This window comes from Centrocercus urophasianus, unplaced genomic scaffold, assembly GCF_019232065.1.
Source record: "Centrocercus urophasianus isolate 14NV4802_14NV808 unplaced genomic scaffold, USGS_Curo_1.0 seq_10, whole genome shotgun sequence".
NCBI classification, from domain to species: Eukaryota; Metazoa; Chordata; class Aves; order Galliformes; family Phasianidae; genus Centrocercus; species Centrocercus urophasianus.
The window spans coordinates 65,006,592-65,029,890 of NW_024884142.1; the positions used below are offsets into that span (position 1 = coordinate 65,006,592).

General features: G+C 36.4%; 1 protein-coding gene across 3 annotated transcripts in view; it reads right to left on the reverse strand.

Moving 5' to 3' along the window:
- Positions 1–11,395: 11,395 nt before the first annotated feature.
- The window catches only part of SIPA1L2 (signal induced proliferation associated 1 like 2), a 138,902-nt gene continuing 126,998 nt past the window's right edge, over positions 11,396–23,299 (reverse strand). For 2 of the 3 annotated variants that reach the window (XM_042811135.1, XM_042811126.1), the window contains 3 exons: positions 16,108–16,231; positions 13,490–13,571; positions 11,396–12,638 (listed from right to left, as the gene is read on the reverse strand). In XM_042811135.1, coding sequence (XP_042667069.1) covers positions 12,492–12,638; positions 13,490–13,571; positions 16,108–16,231 — 353 coding nt within the window. In that variant the 3' untranslated portion in view covers positions 11,396–12,491. Of the gene's footprint in view, positions 12,639–13,489; positions 13,572–16,107; positions 16,232–17,175; positions 17,230–23,299 lie in introns of all 3 variants that reach the window. The other variant, XM_042811139.1, reaches the window with a different exon arrangement.

A 23,299-nucleotide genomic window follows, 5' to 3' on the forward strand; every position in this document is an offset into this window, starting at 1 on the left:
GTACAGTGAGGCAAGCAGTAAAATCAGTGAGTCCTCTGCTTACTTTCAAAGCGTGGCAACTTATTCATCTACACATACCTTATAACCTCTCATGTGTATGAGCTCAAACAGTTATTTAGACAATCTATGGGGGAAAAGTTTGTGACCGGAAAACTGAAATGTGGTATAATCCTAATAACTCCTCAGTATCTGTATATAGTTCTTATCACAATTTTCTCTCCTCTCACTTGATTTTGCTACTAAATCCCTCACGCTTTCTCAAGCTACTTATCCTTGCAGGCTGTAGGTCAGGTTTACTCAGAGTGGCAGATTCTTCCTGATAGCACGCACAATATGAGGGAAATTCCCTGCCTTCAGCAAGTTTTTTAAATGAGGTTATTGATTTCACTTTGCAATCGAATCAAAGTAGATTACCTGACCAAGTGCGATGGGATTTCATCCGTGGGGTGAGGACAAAAGGTGAAGGTTTTTCTGTGGAATATCAGCAGAACAAGCAAGGAAACTCGTAACTCTGCCTTGGAGGTTATCAGAGAAAAAGAAGTAACAGAAACCCCACTTTTATTAGCTTGTTGACTTGCGGTTGTTTAATGTAAGATTTTCTTGAAGACACTCACCTAATACAAGTTACCTTCTTTATGTTGATCATCTGACGTAGGTATCGAGACCTTAAAGTGCATCCTTGCTGCAGATCCGTGGCTGAGGCACTCCATCCTCCCAGAGTTCAGATATCACAAATACATGTGTGCATAGTTGTATAGACAAAGGTCTATTTTCTGGCCATTAACAGTGCTTTGGTCACTCTAAAAGAGAACATGATATTAATTGATGTTAATGGCACTGGCAAACATGTGCTCCATATTGACTCCCAGACAGCTATCCCTGGCTGCAGCAAAGAAGCCCAGAGCACGAAGAGGGAAAGGCCAAGATGCTGCTCTTCCAGCTACTCTGGTTCTAAAGATGCTGGCTCTGTTTCCAAGCATAATTTCCATGACCTTGAAGAACGATCCAAACAACTCCAGTAGCACAATCTAAAGTGTATGCAAAAGGTGACTCAGTATGGTGCCTAAGAAGCACAAATGTAGCAATGTACCTCCATCTTCCCATTCTTGCTGCCTCCTACAAAATCAGTGGTGCCACTGGGGCAGCTCTGAGCACCACCAGTAACAGAGGGGAGTAGAAGCACAAAGCACAATTCTCCTTGACTTTTCTTCTACAGTTGCTATACCTGAACCCCAACTGCCTCTTTGGCAGAGCCCAGAAATGTTTCAGTGCACTAAGAAAACATCTTCTGGAACAGTAGGAGTTCCTGCACTCATTACTGGGTTTTGTGTACTTTTGCTCTCTAGAAACAATCAGCTATCAGCTGTGGCATGTTAGACAAATCATAAGAAAGATCCCTCATACTGTTTCCTTTCTTTTTTTTTTTTTTTTTTTTGATGATGATGATTCTTGTGCTTTACTGCCAATGACACTTGAAACAGGCCAGAATAATGAATCTATTTATTGGTTCCTTGTATTACGTAGCATATTGAGTTTCATTACAAATAAGTGGGAAATGTTTCTGTTCAGATAAACCTTCATAGCCCTCATGTTCAAGGATCAATTAATCTCGCAAGATGAAACAGACGTCAAAAATTCAATACAACATGAGAATATTCTGTTATTCTACTTATTATTGTGGCAACAAGCACTGGTACCAGAAGTGTTAAGGTTTGCATAAACATTCCCGTTTTAAATCTTATTTTTAGAGATCTGTAGCTCAGTCAGAAATTTGCTGGAGGCAGAACATGTCATACAAATATTCAGCCTATAACTAATTTTCCTTAACATGTTTAAACACCTTCCAAAACAAATAAACAAATACTTCAGCACTTTCAAAAACACACTTCTCTCTATCTTGATCTAAACACGGGGCTTGATTCAACAATGAGCAGCTCTACTTTGAAGCTAATATGAAGTATAATAACATTTACTGAATTGGGTTACCCTAGAAGTAAACTAGAATGAAATAGTGGTAGATCAGACTCAAAGGCTCTTCATTTATCAAAAGTTTGATGTGCCTTTACTCGATCCTGCTTTAACACCAGACTGAAAACAGCTGACCTCTACTCATAACAATCTGTCCAAAAGGATAGAAATCCTGGGTTATAAAACTGGCTTCCAGATGACCATATATCATCTAGGGCATCCAACAATGCTTCAAACGTGTCTCAGCCAAAATAAGATACGTGAGTGCATCCCACATACTCTGTTCTCATTTATTCAAAATGAAAAATCCCCTTAGAGGGATATTACTTTGTACAGAACTCAAAGCAGCGCTGACTGCAAATACCAACACTTCTCACTGCACCTATCACAAGCATGTGTGCATCTGTGCATGTCTTCACCCTTGTTGCTACTTCCACTGATGCCATAAACAGCAAAGCATTTTCTGTCCTCAAACTGTAGGTAGATGTAACAAAAAGAAAAATTACAGCATCTTCGAAGAGAGTTTGGATAGGTGGGAAAAGGAAGGAAACTACAGTTACTCTGTGTTCCTGGATATACAAGATAGGTAACTGTACCTGTAAGGCACATTGAAACATTGTTTGAGTTTGGACTCCCGGTACAAGAGGGATAGCAACAAACTGAAGAGAGAGCAGCAGAAACATTACATACATAAAAAATAGACTCCGGACCCTGCAAATCCAAGTAGGCCAGATGAAGAACATTCACTTTGATATGAAGGAGAGTGTTTACATTTCTGGCAGTGTTGCCTTAGCAGGTTTAAAGTCATCATGTAATAAAGTGAACAAAAACCAGCCTCCCTGAAAATTGAGAGTTCTCCATATATTCTGCTCATAGCTGGAACAATAGCCTCAGTAGAAGGAGGTTCATAGAGGAGTGCTTTTTTCAGACATCACAATATCTTAAGCATACTGGCGGTTAAAGATGCTTTCAAAGAGGTAGATCTTTAGCTGTACAGTTGACTGCTTTTGAATGCCAGAAAAGCTACTCTATGCACAGCAAACTCCTACAGTTACTTTCAAAATAACCTAGGAATCCTGAACCTATTTGTTTGCCACCAGAAACATTTCTACAATCAAGTGTCGAACCATCTCAGAGCCTTCAAAGTATTTGAAGATTCTTGTGCTGCTTCTCCTTGTAGATGACTTCAATCAGACCAAGCTGTTTACATTTTTTCAAGCCCGCTTTATTTCCTGCATTTCCAGCTGCAGTCCACAGTATGCACTTAGTACTGGTAACTCCAGATTTTCCAGAGTTCTCGTTATACAACCACAAGCAAATGTTTCAGAAAATGAGTAGATAATTGGGAGGGATGGTATCAGCTGTATTTGTTTGATCACTGTTTACTGTATGAGCATTGTGTGCTAGGTACAATTTAAAAGGCTACAGCTGGACAGCAGAAAGGAAGGCTGCTTTGCTCTGGCATGCAAGCAAGCAGCTTGCTGCAGCATGTGAAGCAGGTGAAACCAGTGGTGAAAGGCAAGGAGTAGACAGCAGGGAGCTTGCAAGCTGGCTGGGGACTCCCAAAGGGAAAAGAAAGCCTTCCTGTGACACTAGGATTCACAAATAGACATAGGCTGCCAGAGGAAAACAGTTTCCTCAAGTATCAGATGGGACCCTGCAGTCCAGAAAGCTGCTCAAAGCTCTATGGTGCAAGCAAGAGGAAACAGCCAGCCCTCATGGGTAGAGAAAAAAGATTTATTTTTCAACACCGGAAAAAAATAGGTTTGTCTCCATCAAAAGATCAGAGTATCTCTGTCAGCAATTACATTTCTCTCATCTGTATTCTAATCAAATTATGCATTTGACTGGGAGCCCTTTTGATATTTCAGGCATTTTCCCTTCAAGGAAAGGTGCAGGAATATCTGCTTCTCTGCTCTGGATATCTCATTTTTCTGTCAGCATAGATCAGAATCCCAGTCTCATTCATAATACTAAAGGCTTCATAACATTAACAGTAAGTATTTCCACATCATTTCCACAAAAATGCAGCAGGGGTATTTCTGAGAATTTTCTTTGGGGTGAAAACTGTGATTTTTATGGAGGAAATTCATAGCAAGTGGACAAGTCATGATCACCATATTGTTGGCCATTCAAGGTAATGTGGTTTGCTGTCTGCATGGTTTGACAGAGAACGTTTGATGCATTCAGGAATTATACACTGGCCAGTTAAATAAGCATGCCTAATCATTCCTCTCTTTTTCCCTCTGTGGAGATTATTAAATTATCTCTATGATGCTACAGAAACATGTAAAAAGGATGCTCATACTAGTCTGAATCTTCTTAGATCTCTTATATTTCATACTTGTTTTAGATACAAAAATAAGAAATCAGCAACTGAACAACTTCAACTTGCTCTGCAATAACAAACTAGGACAGACAGAAGGAAAGCACCTATACACAGTCTTAGCGACAATCCACATTTCAAGTATCCTAGAGGATTTTCTGCCTGAACCTTAATAAGGCTATTTACAAACGATGAAACTCTCCTGTCAGCATCCCTTTAACGTTTCGCAGCATAAACGTTTCTCTTGCCGGACAATTGGCGAGACGTTAGGAGGCTTACTGCATGCTGTGCTGTGAGGCTATCTAGTTTTAAAGAGCAAATGACTCATTTAATAGATATGGTTCTGTTGAAAGAACATTCTTCAGAGCTTAGTAAGAGGTTTAAACCACATTAACATTAGAAATCAATGAGCCAAAAAACTGCGGGCTACTGAGGTCATGGTTAATAAAGACAGGCTTCAATTTTATTTTCATATCCTGTTTTGGTCTAATCCCTTGACCTCATTTTTTAAGCATGGTCTGGATATAATTCACCATTTCAGACAAAGAGACTGATCATTTTTCCCACTTTTACTCTCTTCAGCGATTTTAATTATATTAAACTTTTAACTGTTATTAACACCAGAGGAATTGAATCATATTTACTGATATTTCCAAAGAAATCTGCCACCCAGTATGCACACGCCCACAACATGCAGTCCAATTTAATGGTGCCATTTGGAGTACTTCTGGCTAAATGATAGGAATCTTCTGATGGCTAGATGACATTAAAATGCAAAGGAATGAGCCCATTGTTTTCTCTTTTGAATGGTAGATAACTCATTCCTCAATGTCCACATAAATGTCTGTATGCAGTCTGAAAGCATGCTGAACAATTTCTAACATTAATTAGTGCTAATATTTAGGGCCCCATACTAATCAAAAAATATTTCACAAAAAGGGATTTTGAATTGTTTAGGTGCCGAGCTGCCTCGGCAGCTGAAGTAAAAGAAAGCCCAGAAAAAAGGAGTGGATTTTTCTACCTTTAAAAAAACCGTATTTCCTACAAAATGAAGATACTAAAAGTCTAAAATTCTGTGCTTATTCAAACTGAAACCCCTACTGATAAACACTTTGCTCCTAGCAAAGGAAGGGATGATCAAGAATCTGGGAGTTATGAGACAAAATGCTGTCAACAGTTCAATTTCAAAAGCATTTCAAGTCTGTTAGGGAAGAACCTCGAGCTCAGCAGCTTGAAGTGTGCTTAAAGCACGTATTTCCTGGAGCACTTGTTCTTTAAAAGAAACAATATGTCTTGGGCTTGTGAATAAAGTGTTTTTAGAGCAAGAAACGCAGCACTGATGAGAACACAGATCTCAGATTTACATGCAAAAAAAAAAAAAAATCTTAAAAATATACTATCTACAAAGTCGTGAAATAATGTTATGGGTAATGAAAGATGGGTAGGCTGGTATTTACTTCTGGACAACTGTAGGGCATATATTTATTCTATCACTGGTAGCTTTGGTCACTTAAATAGTCATACACTTTCACCAGTTTCAAACAGGAAAAGATGAAAAGGACTGAGTTACCAACACTTTACATTTCAGACTAACGAAGTGTCCCAGCTTACATACTAAGTCTGAATATTGTAGATCTTCTTCCAGATTTCTTCTGGGCTTAAGTCATGAGAAAACTTTTTCTTGAGGTAGTCACAATTGCTTTCTAGGTTCCAAACAGTGGATTTACAAAAGAATAGGCAGGATACATAAATATTTCCAATTTTATTAAAATTCTAATATTTGGAGATAGAGTTATCTGTCATCAATAAAAGTACAACTCAAATAATGCCCCCAATTACTATTAGTGTATTTTGCACATCCCACTTTCTGACATGGAACGTTTTGTCTCTTTACTTTCCGTCATTTTGCCTCAGATTTACTGCAAACACTTCCAGCTACTCTACAGACACGAGGACACATAAACTGATATTACAGAATATATAATCATCATTTGGGTTTTCTGATGTTGGTTAGAAAATGCCCATCTACTGCTTCTCAGATTTTGAGATTTAATGATTTGCTATAACAGGAACACAGAAAAACACAAAATAGATTTATAGCTTTTCTGCAAAACTAACATATTTGTGTTGCTCCTCTAACAGCTTCTGGTTGCTCCTGTTACAATATCAATGTGGCTTTTATCATATTAAGGAGCCTTTAAGTATCAACTGTTAGTGGAAACAAAAAGCTCATCTGTCTGAAAAACAGAACAATGGACATAAAACTACCTCTCTAAAGAGTAGTAAATAAAATAAATAAAAATCCTATATTGAACAGTTTGATACCTTCACACGATCTCTTAAGAAGAAGGGAACAATTAAGTGGAAAAGTGGAACAATTAAGCTCATTCATTCCATTCTGTGGTCCTACTGGTTTCCCATAATTTGGCACAACAGCCAGAAGTGTCATTTGCCTGTCTGGAAGGATGGAAAAGAAAATCAAAAGAATTGTAAATGTAAGCAAATATCCTCCCTACCTCCTCCTCCCCTCTCTACACCCTTTCTCTTTTGTTTTGTTTTATTTGCGTCCCTGGTTAAGATTTTAGGAATCTGCTAGATATAGCTATTTTGGAAACACATATTTTGACTGGCTTTACTCATGACTCAAAAATGATTCCAAAGGCTAGTACTGTGATAAGAGAGTGAGAAACTTAAGAAATTTAATGTTGAATGCTAATTCACTCTCATACCACAGTAAAGTTTTACATTTTGCAAGGCTGGATGGAGGTCTACCTGTCTTGCTTTCTGTTCTACAGGCACTGTGGAGAATGTCAGAGGAGCAAAGACTGAAAAATGTTCAGTCTCTGCCTCTCTGTGGCTTTGTCCAAACCCATATAAAACTGTTCCTGGCTGTCCAGACCAGGGGGCTACTGCAGGCCAATATGTGCTCCTTCTGGACCACATGCTATTGGATTCGTCTTGAGAAAAAGCAAGGGAACTTGCTAAGGAGTGAAATAAAGGAAGTGTGGGAAATCAAGCAAAAAGGCATCCTGTGTGCACAGAGAAAAGAGCTGAGATTAAGGCTTATTTTCTGGGCAAATTGATTTCTGGATTCCTAAAATACATATTTCCTTCCCAGTTTGCATAATTTGCTCCCAAACGCACAGAAGCAAGCTTTTGTCTAAAAACTTTGCTTTTGGATTGAAATACTTTCTTTTCCTTCTAGTTTTTGCTGTGGAAGTGAGAAATTGGGGTAACAAATAATTTGTTAGCAATATTTAATGTTATGATGTTTTCAAATGATACAACACTAGCTCCTGGGTTTCACTAAATTTCTTAGAAACTAGAACAAAAATTTAATTTTAGAGCATTTCAGACTAAAAGAAGTATTACAGAGAGCTCATGAAATACTAGTGCAAAAATATCATAATGTCTAGCAATTTTTTTACAGACTGAAAGTTGTTTTACCAATTGTTTGCTCTACAATTTACTTATCTGTTTGCACTGCAAGTAATTGAAGCATTTATTTCTCAAACAACTTGATATGGGGCACAGAAAAAAAGGCGAATTAATTTCAGAATTTATATTAAACTATACACAGAAGACATAAAGAATCACAGAATCATAGAATGGCTTGGGTTGGAAGGGACGTCAAGGATCATCGGGTTCCCAGTCCCTGCTGCAGGCAGGGTTGCTGACTCCTAGATCAGGTACCAGATCAGGTTGCCCAGGGCCCCATCCAACCCGGTCTTAACACCTCCAGGGACAGAGCATCACAACTTCTCTCGGCAACCAGTTACAGCACCTCACAACCCTTCCCCACCTCTAATCTAAATCTTCCCTCACTTGGTTTGAAGCCCTTTCTCTTTGTTCTGTCACTATCCATCCATGTAAAACTTGATTTCCCTTCCATTTATAATTTCTCTTTAAATACTGGAAGGCTGCAATGAGGTCTCCTCACAGCCTTCTCTACTTCAGACTGAACAAGCCCAGTTCCTTCCTTCTTTGTAGGAGAGGTGCTCCAGTCCTTTGATCATTTTTGTGAACCTTCTCTGGACCCTCTCTAAATGCTCCTCATCTTTCCTGAGTTGGGGGCCTGAGACCTGGATGCAGTGCTCCAGCTGGGGCCTTTTGAGGGCAGAGCAGAGAGGGACAATCATATCCCTCAAACTGCTGGCCGTCCCTCTTCTGATGTATCCAGGATATCGTTGATCTTCTAGACTGCTAGCACACATTGCTGGCTCATGTTAAGTTTTTCATCTACCAAGATCCTTAAATCTTTCTTAGCCGGGCTACTCTCCCAGTCTGCATACACGTCTGGGATTATCTTGACCTAAGTGCAAAATCTTGCACTTTTCTTTTTTGAACCTCGTTAGGTTCTCAAGGGCCTTTTGACATTATCAAGGTCCCTCTGGATAGTACCCCTTCCTTCTGCCATTATCAACTGCACCACTTGGATTGGAGTCAGCAAATTTGCTGAGGGTGCACTCAATCCCACTGTCTGTGTCATGATAAAGATATGAAAAAACATTGGTACAAAAACAGAACCCTGAGGGATACAACTTGTGACCTGCCTCCCCTTTGATATAGAGACATTGACCACAACCCTCAAGCTATGACCTTCCAACTTATTCCTTATCCGCCAATTAGCTGACACTTTGAATCCATATCTCTCCAATTTTGAGACAAGGACCATGTCAAAAGTCTTGCATAAGCCTAGGAAGATGACCTCAGTTGCCTTCCCTTTGTCCACCAGTGCTGTCACTCCATCACAGAAGACCATCAGATCGGCCAGCCATGAACTTCCCTTGGTGAAGCTATGCTGTCTGTTTCAGGTCACCTTCCTGTCCCTCCAGTGCCTTATAAAAATTCTGTATAAAGCTATCACATGCCTACTGACCACAGTAAAAGTATGTTGTCAACAAAATAGCAAAAATTAGCCCTGATTTTTTTAGCAGTGATCTCAGAAAAGAAACCTATACACAATAAAATACAGCCCATGTTGTGACAAAAGTCTCAGTAAGGATCTCTTTAAATAAGGATCCGTATATAAATTATGATATTATTTTTAAGGCAGAAGTTGAACATTTGGTAATCTTGCCACAATTTATATTTTTCCCTTACAGCAGTAAATGCCTGAGTTGGTTTGGTTTCTGCATCTTGGTATACTTCACAGCACAGTCTACTGTGCTGGAAAGACTTCTCTGACATCTAAATCACTTCCATATTATTGTTTCAGTTCAGAACACAAAAGAATCTTTGAAGTGAATTTTCAGACCATCCCCACTTACTATGCTTTGGTTCATATGGATTGGATTTATTGCACAGTGCCTGGCATCCCTCCAGATAAAACTAAACCAGAGCCAACCTAACATACCATTTCAGCCACCAAAGGCTACCCAATCACAAGACCGGACAAGAGCGAGCCTGATTGATCTTCTCTCACTTTCAAAGCTTGCGTTATCAACAGTGTCAATTTTTCTAGTGTTCCACACTAGTTGCTAACATTGACTTAAGCCTTTGTCTCTCCACGTATATAAATCAGGCATTTTTAACAGTAAAATGTCTCAAAGTATTATTCTTAAAAAAATCAGATAACTGCAGTGTCCAATTAAATACTCATTACCTTTGCCAAACCTGTATCATGATCCCTAATAAATACTGTATTCACATGTCACTAAAACATCTTATTATGGTGAAAGACACTTGAGGAAGAAGAACACACATCTGACAAATCTATTTTTGTGAGGAAGTGGTCAGCAAAGGCAGTAAGAGATTTGTGGGAAAGATTTCTGCCACTGTCAGAAACAAAACGTTTTTAATTGGTGGGAAAAGGCGAAAAACAACTATAGAAAATCCTTTTTGTAAAGCTAATTAAAATAATGCTTTTTTTTTTTGGTAATTGAGAGATAAAGATGAACACTGAAATTAATATTGGACTATAAAATCTCACACAAACCTAACAGCATTCCTTCAGACAAAGCTCACTTCCATTAACACAGCTTCTCAAAAAGGCCAAACCAGTCCTCATGAAAACATGTTCACAGACAAATTGCACGAGCTGTTCAGCACTGCTATTTTGGCAAGGTCTCCAGCCAGATGGATTTGCTAATGACTCTTGTAAGGTGTTTAAATTAGAATCTAGTGTAACACATGACTGCCATGTTTAATTACTCTTTGCTGATATAGCTTAATGAATATTCTTTGGTATGTAAGAGTCAGAGTTTTTGATGAAAAATACAAAGACAAAATAGACTGTTTCATCTGAATATGAAGATATCAAAGCGTCAGTTTACTGCCCATGTAACTCTTCCTAAGACCGGATAATCAGAACAATGATTAGAGCAGGAATATACATTTGTCTTATGAAACATTTCTTAGCCGATACAAGCTAACAATGGATACAGAATTTTATTTGCATCAGTTGCATATATATTTTAACAATTCTACAATTTTCTGTAGGTCTGCCTGAATGCAGTCAGCCACTGAAATGTAAATGGGATACAAACATGATCTCAAATGATTTCGTTTTCTTTCAGAAGGATAACTTCAAAGGATCTTATTGGCTTCATTTCATTTTGTAAACTTCTACTTTTTTGGAGCAGACTTAGTACATATAGCTCAATATCACACACAAAACTGTTACAAAAGAAGAGGAACAAAGTAGTGCAAGCTATCATCAACCTACTTTCACATCTCACATGCTAACACTGCAATCAAATCTTCAATTGCAGACACAAGAGGAGGATGGATGTTATTTGCTGTTTTGATAAATATAAAATAATACAGAAAAGCTAGACATCTTTTCAATTTTTTTTTTTCTTTAGAACATATTTATGCATAAAGCAGTTTTTCTCATTGGTCACTAATGAACATATGCCCATAAACAGTCAATACAACTTTTACTCCTTGACCTATGAAGCTACCTCCTTAGTTATAGGATAGGATACACCAAATCAACTCTCATAATGGTGACAATCCCTCATCAGTAATAAGAGACCGTAAGAGCTATGGGAGCTTGGAGTGATTCCAGATTGAGAACGTAGACTGAGCTGAACAGAAACCTGAACTATTTGTGATGACAGTAGTTGTAGATGATACAAGATAAAGTAATTTTTCAGGTTTAGATTTTGAACATTTATTAAAAAAGCAGGATGTATGTTCATTTCAAATTAAACAGTTAAAAATGTTAAAGCATACAAACAAATCAATTGTGTACTAGCAGCATCCAATTGTTAGAATTTTCTAGAACTCCTCAGTACAGTCTTGGCAAGCTAAAAATATTACAACTTGCAACCAACTGACCTCACCATAGTGCAGATAAAACAAACTTTATAAAATCAACAATTTAAGGTTAAATAAGCTTAAATAAAGGTGTTAAATACAAGACACTTGATCAAAGCTTCTGTACAAAGATAAACAAATTTGGCATTATACAATTGATTGGCTGGCTCACACCATACATGTTTCCAATAGTTAAGCAGTATAACTGTTTAGCTGAACATCAACTATACAAAAGTAACAGAAGTTGGGAGTAGGCTAACCCCTGTGAGCCATTTACAAGGCATGTGTATCTTTAGAAAATCAAAACACTGTTTATATTCAGGCACCATTTGTTCCTGCAAATAAATAATCTCTAATGTATCTGCATCCAAACTAGTGTTAAACACATCAGTGCTAACATTTTATAAACACAGCTTTTTGACTATTCACTATACCTCCATTCTTATTGCTATGACGATGTGGACTGGGGAAATAAAACTACTGTACATACAAAAAAATAGAGCACCTTTTAAACATTAAAGTATATGTCTGGTTATTCTTTTTATCTTACAATACTGAAGCCCAAGCTAATGTAAATTGCTTTAACATCTTCACCAGTGCACCTGAAACGCAGGAACTAAAACCCCAAATATTCCTTTTCAGGCAAGCCCTAGCCAGCACATCCTCTAAAAATGTCTAAAATGACACTAGGAATTTTTTTACATTCATCTTCACACAAACAAATATCTGCTATTCTCTCCTTTCTTCATACGAGCTTATAGACAAGTTACCACAGGTCTCTCTCCTTTTCAAATGAATAAAACTGGATAGAGAATGTAGCAGAAACACCTACAATGGATTGTGAACACAGTGAAATTATTACCCCGTTAATTCAAAAAAATACAGCTGCTACATTACAGCTGTTACAAGTAAGTATTTTCCAAGGGTTCAGCCATTAGGATTTTTTGTCGATCGTATTGAAGAACCATTCTGTAAATTTCCTCAGTTGAGCAGCTGCTGTTTGAGACTCCTCTTGAAGCCTCATGTTATCTTGCCTCAGATGCTGTACCTCTGCTTGGAGAACTGCTTTGTCCTGTTTTTCCTGGTTAACAGAGATACAAGTTGAAGAAAGCAAGCAATCGAGATTCAAGGACCTATATAGTGTTATTGTTAATATTTCCATGCAAACCATTCAGCTATATTCTGTTGAGCACTCTAATGTATTTTGACAACTGCTAACGGTAAGTTGATTCCCAAAATGTGTTTCAAGTGCCTCATTCCTTCTCAGTACATTGTTATGAAGTTAAAATGATGCAAGCTAAAAAGAAAGCTAGACCCTATTTCAATATCAAAATCACAGAAATTCACTCAATTCAACAAAAATTCAAGGAGTAAAAAATAAGCAGATTTTGAGTATTATAAATGATATGTGAAAGTCCAGGAAGAAAGAAAATTATCTACTTTCAAAATCTTCCCCATAATAATTATTTTCTGACAAAAAGCAGACTCATTTCCACCAGTCCTTGGCATTGTTCCCAGCTCAGGAATTACAGCAAATGAGATAAATCAAGTCATTGTTACATGATTGAGGCACACATGAGGCAAGAAGGGTGACAAATCTAGAGTGCTAACTTCTTAGTAGCGCTTGTGTGCATAGCCCTATGCTTTGTTAAATCTCAAACATCACAAGATAGGGATTAAGTACATTATTTATTCTAGAGTAGTATATGTAGGATAATTAATTCTGCAGTAGTCAGTGACCTGCAAACTTATTAGCCTTGCAGCAATTTGTTTGTGTAGCCACTCCCACACTTATCACTAGACCCTACCATTCATAAGTGTCATTATGTTACCTATTTTAACTTACCTACTTTTTTCAAGCCCTTAATGACCTTCACACAAAAATCTATCTATTAAAATTAGAGAGCAATAATACCAGTAGCATACTCTTACCTTTCTCAGGTCAGTTTGTAGTTGCCGAAGGATCACTTCCAGCTGGTTAACTTTTCCAGTCAGAGTAGTTGGAGCATGCTCCCTGTAAACAAAACCACTACATTCAATTTGGGTTACTTAAAAACATTTCAACCCCTGTTTTCTCCACCCACTTTTGCAAAATAATACTTCTAGTGATAGCAGGGGAAGCAAATCGCTTTAGGGACAGTTGGGAAAACCAAGATAAAAGCAGCAACAGTGGAAGACTACTTACTATCAGTACACAAACCCACTGCTATGTTATTTGAATTATGACACTGTGTCTCATTCAGGTCTCTCAGAAATCAAAATGATTTTAAGGAGGAATGTTTCAGGTTTTATTTGCACACACCTTCCCACTGCAAGTCAAACTTGCTGGTAAATGGTATGCTGAGCGCATTTGTTAACAAGCTACTTTCAGATAAGGACTGTACTAATCTGAAGCAAGCTGCAGCAGTAATTTTTGCAAATTAAAGGATCCATTTGAATTCTTTTGTCTGGTTTGCAGTTGTGTCATTTCCAGAAAAAGATAAACCTACAGCTTCGTGGAGACAAATATTTTGTTTAAAGGTCAAAACATATGAAATACTGCTACAGGTTAATCAAATGCATGACTGGAGGAAAATATTGAGAATAGCTACTGTTCCCTGTATGACACTGAACACTGGCAGAGTTTCATAATATGTTATAGATGAAATTAGCCATAATGTGAATTATTATCTAGAAAAGAAAATCTGAAGAGAGAGCAATTTTTTTTAAATACAAAGCTGAATCAGTTTCTTCAAGCAAGTGCAAAAATCAGTCATTTTCCAATGCTTAAAGATGAACATTTTAAAATCTTTTTGCAGTCCTTACTGATCACTAGCTGGTGAAGGATGTGGACTTCGAAGTAATGGAAATAAATGTATTCAATCATGTAAGTTAATTTGTTTAAAATGTGTTCAAAATTAAATGGGACATTCTAACAAGCAAGAAGACTAAATCCTTTCTTATCCCTCCATTTCCTCTTATCCATTCCTGTTGCTGAAGAGCAAAACTAATCAAAGACGTGTTTCCTTTCTAACATGAGCTAATGGACAGAATCTACTCCCCACAACAGAGAAGACAGGAGCACACTTAGATTACTGAGGGTGAAGAATTTGGGCAGTTTTGGCACAGAAGTTTCCCGCAGCCCCCAGTTATAGGTTCTCCTGATTTATTTCTCTCCTTATAAATGAAAACGTAGCAATTTTTCCTTCAATGTGAACAGCTGCAAAAAATAAATAGGAACACCTGCTCCAAGAGCTGAAATGTTTGCTGCAGATAAGAGTCTTGCATCCTACTGAGCTGAGCTCCTTTTACCAGTTCAGATGAAAACAGAAATGAATGTAACACAAACTACTGTTGCAAAGGAGGAACACAGTGAAAAATGCGGCTTTGAGGTGCAATAGATCAGTTCAGGTTAATTGGTTAAACTCTGCATATACCTTTACTGTTCTAATGAGAGAGTTTTTCCTGGCTATGCTACAAATTTCCCAGATGAAAATGCTCTGAGTTTGATTCACACTGAAACAACATTTCAAAAGTAAAGTGAAGGTGTGATCTGTCAAGGCAACAGTTCAGCTATGAAATAATGAAACATTCATGTAGACAGTTAGACATCACATGTTTTGAAGTAAAACCCTAAGAGCCATTTTCACTGATAGTTCATATGCTTGGCAAAAATACTATTGCGAAGACAAAGGCAATGTTCACACAAGCAAAACTGTGTGCACTATATACAGATTGCTTTGATAGATTGAAACTCAGAGAAGCAGTCCTTGTTCAGTAAATTCATGATCTAAATTAAGACTGTAAGGAACTGTTAGGATTTTAATTCTTTATGGCAACTATTATGCAAGGCAGTGCCATTGAGAGGACTTCCAAAGTTAAAGATTGTGTCAGTTTCCTATGGTTAAAATCTGTCAGCTGAAGAGCAGTAAGAAAACATTCTTAACTTTCACAAACCAGTAGCTGGACCAAGATAATTCCATCCAATGTCATATTTTCTTCCTCAGATCTTATAATGTGTTAATTTCTGAATAGTTTAAACAAAATGCTAAACTGCCCATAGCCAAAAGGTAGGTAACATCAGGATTACAGCATTCATTCCAGAACACTGACCTCAAAGCAAATATCCAAATGTATCTCCTACCCTTTTCTCTCTCTTTTTTAAAAATTTAATAATAAAGTACTAAATTTAATTTCAAAACTTGCATATTTTCAGAGTACAGGAGCTCTGCTTCCTATACTCCTCTGGTTTCCTTTTTTCACATTTAATCACATGATCAAAGAATGGTTTGCATTGGAAAGGATCTTAGCTATCCACTAGTCCCAAACCAACTGCCATGGGCAGGGCTGACACCCACTACATGACATCCTGACTCTTATTTTCCTTCTTTACTTTTTGGCTCACAAATTATTCATTTTGTCCAGTTTTTTCTTTGCATCTCCTTCCATGTCCCCTTCCCCTTTACAGCATTTAAGTTAAGGAAAAGGATATGTAACAAGCAACACTAGGAGGAAAAAGAAAGCAACTTTTTTGTTTTGTTTTAAGGAAATGTGCTGTAGTTTTGACATACCCAGCAGCATCAAGAAAATCTTTTCCATCTGTGGGACTCTCATCCAAAGGTAATTCTTGTGTTCCTTCCAAACCCTGAGCATGCTGCATATCATCCAAGGTACAAAAAGATGCTACTCTCTGATCTGTAAAAAAAAGTAACGTAAGGTTATGTTTAAAGATGTATATTTATATATACAAAATAAAAGGCTCTACTACAGCCATTGTTCTTGCTCAGTTCAACAAAAGGATGTAGATTTCTACATCATAGCTTCGAAGATAGTCAGCAGATGTAAAGTACGTTCTAATTAGTTGGCTTCCCCACATCTGCATCCAAAGGCAACCTCAAAGCAAATTTTTTGCACCTCAGATCTGTTTGGACTAGTTAAGACTGATTAAGATATGATCAGTAAATTGGTCTTGATGAAATCCACAGAAAACTGCTTGAGAACTCAGGGCCACAACCAGTGTCAATATGAACTCAATGAAAAAGTTTGTATTTTCTATAGACTTAGAGCCCTTGGATTCCTCAGAAATCTCTACTGCCAATTTTGTACTTTTTTGCAGTTTACTATCATCTCAAGCATTTGCAGAACCTTCTGGTAATCTGCAGACTGGAAAAAACAAATTCATGCTAGTTTTATCAGTTGAGGTTTTTGTTATACATATTACAAAGGCACACTATTACCTATGTTGGATTGCACTAGAGTGTAATCTAACAAGCACAGGTTTTACCTATGGATATACAGTGTGGTTGCCAAAATACATCAGTTATCACGGAATAGAACTATGCCATGCAGATCATAATTGCACAGAATGGGAGTAAATTATGCATTCATTAGGATTTAATTTGTCTTCTATAAAAATATAATCCATATTCTGTGGAGATTCATTTAACTTATTTCTCTTAAGCAAAATCCAAGTCCTTAGGTTTGTTTAAATTCTGGTGACAACATGCCTGCCTCGCCTTTTCTCCCCTTGCTCTACCACCCCAGAGACCCAAAGCTTGCATTATCATGCAAACGTGCAAACATAGGAAATATTAAAGAAAGTTTACAAAATATAAAAGTCATCAATCCCAGATCATCACCTAGAAACGGCGTATGATGACAGAACGGCCCAAGTTCTTCATCTGAGTCAAAACCTGGAATAAGATTTAGAATGTTCCTATAAACAAGACAATCCATCTCCACTAAAGTAGCTGTGGCCCTTATGTAAAGTTCACAAAATGGGATACTCCCAGTGCAACTCATGCTGGCTCTCACTGCCAGCCTTACAGAACCATTTTTGTACACCAACATTACAGTAAAGCATGCGATGTCATGCACTGTGTCTCTAACAGCAATACCCAATGTTGTGCATGGCAATTTGGCATGACACACAAAAAAGACAATCCTCCAAACTCTAAGCACCAAACAGCAAAAACAGGTCAGAACGCTTTAAATAGGCAGAAAAACTTGTTTTACAACTTGTCCCAAATAAAAATAGGAAATCATTCAAAAGCCATTTTAAAGGCATTTCTAAATGAACTTTTTTTTTTTTTCAGAATAGCAAATATTAACAATTCATTTATTATATGAAAAGAGAAATCGGATGTCATATTTTTATCCAATTTTAAAGACCACAGCTCATTTAATTTGATTTTAACCTCATTTCTAACTTACGATAGACCTCAGCAAATTTGAACATGATGCTTTCACGTGTGTTGAAAATAAGGTAACAATATAATTTCAAACACTAAATCAATTTGAAACGTATTAAGTGGGTAGATTTAATAAGTACAGATAAACCAAAAGGAGTTTCCCAACTCAAAAGCAGTATGTAGGCCAGAAACAAAACTGAATAAACATTCAGACTGACAATGGATTGGGTCAGAAGTTTGAAGTACATATGTAATTATCAATTTCACTTTTATACTGTTAACATTTTCATTGTCTCTTGACAGAAGAAACCAAAGTCAGCAACAGATGTTATTCAATGCTATTGCTATTTTTTCTATGGTCACTAACATGTGATGCGTGACATTGCATCTCAGAGGCCATACTGTCTGTACGATAAAAACCTGCGTTTTTTTTCCACTGCAAAGTAAGCTTAATTAAAGAGTATGGCCACTCATTCATCATGTTTTGTCAGCTGAGAACATGTTTTGTCAGTTTGTTCTCTCTAACAGTGTTTTAAAGTAGCTTTCTCTTGATGTGTAAAAGCAGCTGTAAAAGTAGATGCATGCAGCTGTTAATGAAATCACATGATACAAGTTTTAAGCCCAATATTTTTAAATATCTTCATAATACGTCAACACACAACAAAACAAAAATACCAAAAAAAAAAAACCTAACAAAAAACAACACAAAAACGGGTGCTTGCAATTTAGTATAATTTGTGGATTGACTTTTTTTTCCTAGTATATTCCATAATGAATTTCAAATGCATGTCATTAAAAATAATAACACTTAGAGTAGGAAATAAATTATGAACCCTTTTCTGTTTACATAGTATAACTTTAAAATATTTTTGAAACATTCCTATATTCATAAAATATGAAAACATCTCCCATTCCTCAGATGAGGAACAAAGTCACTGCATGGCCATTAATAACCAGAAGTCTCCAGTTATATAGCGTACTATGAAAACTCCTGCGTTGCTCTTCAAAATAGGCAATTTTCAAAACCCTGGTTGGTGTCAACATCATTCTCTGAACAAGTTACTGACACAATAAACTACTATATCAACAAGATCCCTGAGTACTAAAATATTTTGCTTTTGAATACTTTTCAAGTACTTTTAAGGATGCATTTTTATATTCAATAACTCCTACCAAGCCTCATTGATCTCTCTGAAAGCATTCATGCTTCGCAATAGTTTCACCAACTTACTATTTAAATCAAGATGGCTTTTAAATCTGAACTGTGGTTAAAATTGAACTTGTGTTTCAAATACCAAAATTTTCCTACTGATTTTGTTTCTATTTATTCCCAACAGAACTGACTTGACTGTACTCACAAAAATGAAATCAGTGCCACCTTTGTTGATGCTTGACTTTTCAACAGAACAATCAAGCATATTTCTGACTATTATACTGCAGGTACTGCTTCCTCAAAATTATGAGGACATCCCTAACTGCTAAAGTGTCAGAATTTTAGGTTTTAGCTGGGACATTCTTGCCAAACTATACAAGGACCCAAGTGCATAAACAATTTGAGAAAATACTGCAATGACAGGCTGAGAGAGTTGGGATTGTTCAGTCTGAAGAGAGAAAGCTCCAGGTAGACTTCATAGCAACCTTCTCGTACCTAACCAGGGACCACAGGAAATATGGGTAAGACTGTTTATCAGGCAGTATAGTAATAGCATATGGGGAAATGACTTTAAAGTAAAAGAGGGAAGATTTAGGTCATTAGGTCATTAGGAAGAAATTTTTCACTGTGGGTGATGAGGCAGTGGCACAAGCTGCAGAAAGAAGCTGAGAATGCCGCATCCCTGGAGGCACTCAAGGCCATGTTGGACAAGGCCCTGGGCAGCTGAGCTGGTAGAAGGTTGGAACTACATCATCTTTAAGGTACCTTCCAGTTCAAACCACTCTACGATTCTACAGTGTATCAGTGTTTGTACAAAAGTTTAAAATTCTCAAAACAACTTTTACTTATTGGAGAGCAGAAAAGACTAAGATAAGCATGGAGCATGAAACAGCCCTTTCATTACAAAGTAAAGGCTACCTACAAACATGCAATGAGATTCACATGGAAGCAAAACAGAGCTACACATGCATGCATTAGAAATGACCAAATCGTAGCTGAATATTTTCAGCTTTTATCAATCTAACAGTTTAATTTACTAATTTGATTTGAATAATTTTCTCTTGTTGAATGCTTCACTTCATTCTCATTATGTTGTGAGTAGCGTTATTTGCACTAAGCCAAAAAGATTTTAAATGGAAATATTAAAATTATATTAATTATAATAGCACAGATGTTTCTGCAAAGATAAGTTGGCATTAAGAAACACTACATTCTGACTGGCATGGCTAGTAGATGATCACAAAAATAACCTGGAAAATAATCAGAAGCTGAAACCACCTATTTAAATGAACTAAATTAAAGACATCACAGAAATGACTTCTAGGTTGTCAGTCCCACAATACTATTTATAAAACACTAGCCTTTCTAAAGCAGACTACAATAAGTTTAAACAAACAAAAATAGAACAAAGATCTATTAATAATAATAGTGTTTATGTTTGGGCCAATTCTTTTCTATAATGGCACTAGCAGTTATGGACATCTTGAAAGACTTTACCTTTTATTCCACAAGTTCTCTAATGAATACAAAATGAAATATCAACTACATAACACATATTGAAAATCTGTCCTTCTTTCCTTACTTGGAGATCTATCAAAAGGATAATAAAATAATAATAAAAGAAAGAGAATTTAAAAAACAAAACAGAACAAAAACCACATTCTCTCATTTATTTATTTATTTTGGATTTCTTTGTTCTCCTTCTTCTTGTTCATCTCTCAACTTTATTCTTTAAACCTCCTCAAAAAGTTGCTTTACTTCTCTTTTCTTCTTTAATCTCATTTTTCTCTCTTTTGCTGCACAGTCACATGCAGTTCTGTCTATTTTTTTATGTTTTATTTCAGGTGTAGATACAACAGTATAGATACAAAGATACAGCCACAATGAACTCCCAACATGTCAGCTGTCTTATCTATAGCTATATCTTAGCTCTAGAGCTGTCTCTCTATACCTTCTACCAAAATAATACACGGGAAGTGGAAGTAGTGAATCTACATATGGAAGACACTGAATTACACTCCTTGCAACTGACTGCATGAATGCTAAAAATGATCTCTGGATAAAAAAGTCAAATCTATGTCCTGCAGTGGAAGGTAGTGCAAATACTTAAAATAATGTTGCACTGAACTTTTTAGATATTAACCCTCAACACAAACAGCTCCAACAAAACCTATTAAAGATGCAGCTTCTGGAGCTTGTGGAGGTAAACCCTGCGCAGCTTTTCATTGCACTGTGGAGACCTATCCACATAAAACTGGATTTTCCAGCAAAGTCTGAAGTAAATATTCAGCTTCTCGCAAAAGTTCTTGACAAGCAAAAGTATCAGAAATGAAACTCTCACAAACTAAAAAAAAAAAAAAGCCCTATCATGATAATTTTAATTTAACAAGTTATGACTTCCTCATACTCTTCTTCTCAACCATTTCCTCCACCCTCGTTAGACTATAGATGAGAAACTGCTGCATTAATCAGAATACAACTGCATTTGCATACGGACAGATAAAGGATTGTGGGGCCCACAGGATGTATGGATTTTTAACAGAGAAGAATGTATGTTCTTAGCATACAGTCTAGAAAAATAACTGAGGAAAAACTATGACCTTGTAATCAGTTTGGTCATTCTAATCAAAGAATACTAAAAGACCTTTACAAAGAAAAAAAAACCCTCAAATGAAGACTTGCATCTAGGTTCTAGAAAGGAACATAACTTTTAAATATCAGGTTGATAAAGTCAAACTAGAAGTCAACTCTAACATCAATTTCCCATCTTTGACCCTTTTTCATTGGTCTTTTTTGATCGTCCTATTTAAAATGTGATCTTATTTCCATTCCACTGAAAGAAAAGATCAAAAGAGTTTCATATTCATCGGTTTATGATTTTTAGAATTATCCACTCTCTCTTTTTCACTATGAAGAATGCAGAAAAGTAGTTCCAAGTCATTTTTAAACACTTAGATGAAGCAATTTCCCAGTTATCAACATTAAAACACATAAGGAAAAAACATCTGTCAATTCATATCCAACTCCCTCCCTCCTAATAAATTTTTTTTTATGATATCCCTATCAGTTATTCTTTTTAAAAATGGTTTTCCAATTGCAGGAGATAGAATAGAGGAAGATGAACAAGTCAAAATTTTTAAGTTGCAGTATTATGAGTAAAGTCCAAATATATTACAAATCATCTTGCACGTATGTGGATGTATCTACTGCAGAGTTCTAAACATGAAGAATTACATTCATTCACCAAAATATATATATATATATATATATAATTTTCTGCCTCAAATTCTTCTAAAAAATCAGACTTAAAAACTTTCCATCTTGCAATTCAGCCAATCAATTCTTCACCTTAATTACCTACTAAGCTATTTGCAATTAAAATCCAGCAATATTTGCCCTCCCTAGAACAGGGCACTGTGGATAGCTGTGTTTCTTCTACATTTATCTCTTAAATGGAAATGGCAATTGCACTTACGTAACACTTAGCAAAATGAAGTTATTTTCACCAAAATATTAAGCAGTAAAAGTTAAGAAAATTGATTCCAGTTTTCAAAGAAATAAAAAAATGTAGGAGCATAGCCTATATGAACAAGCTTTTAGATAGCTGAACTCAAATGTTGTATTAGTATTAGCATTTAAAAATATTCTTAGAGAACCAAGTTATCAAATATATAATTCACTGTTTTTTCAGTTATTTACTAAAAATAAATACTAGGATGTTTCCTGAGTGTAGATAAAATAAACAATACAGTTCTCTTGGATGCTGATCATCATTGTTGATCTGATTTTTTTTTTTTTTTTTACTACTGTTTGTTTTCCGAAATTTTAATTATGCCAACTAAATTAGTAAAGTACTTCTGAAGAGCTTTTGAAATTTAATCACTTCATACTCAGGGAGGAAATCAGTACCTGAAGTCTTATTACCATGGTTGCTTTTAGCTGAAAAAAAAAAAACAACACAACAAGAGCCAAACAAACCAGCACCTTATTACTTACTTAACCCATTCAGCTGATAAAAATGGGACCTACACATCACCCTTACTGATATCTCTGATTCATACATTCACCAGTGAGAATAATACCAGATAAAAAATGTTGCATGTTTTAGGACAGTCCTGTGACCCAACCAAAACTGGAAACCAAGAAACACAAATGTACAAATGGATAGATGATTAGACTCAAACACACATCCATCTTTCTGTGTTTATACATTACGAGTATGCTTGGCTGCCAGAGAGGTGAATGAGGTTTTTCTTCATTAACCCAGTCATAATTTAATAACGCAAACCTAGTTTATATCCCATGCTTCAAATTCTGGATAGTATACCATACATTTTTGCTGTTTTCAAGAGCTTGTAACATCTCTTTGATACAAAGTTTTTGAAGACAACACAATAAATCCAGAGAAATTGTTACTCC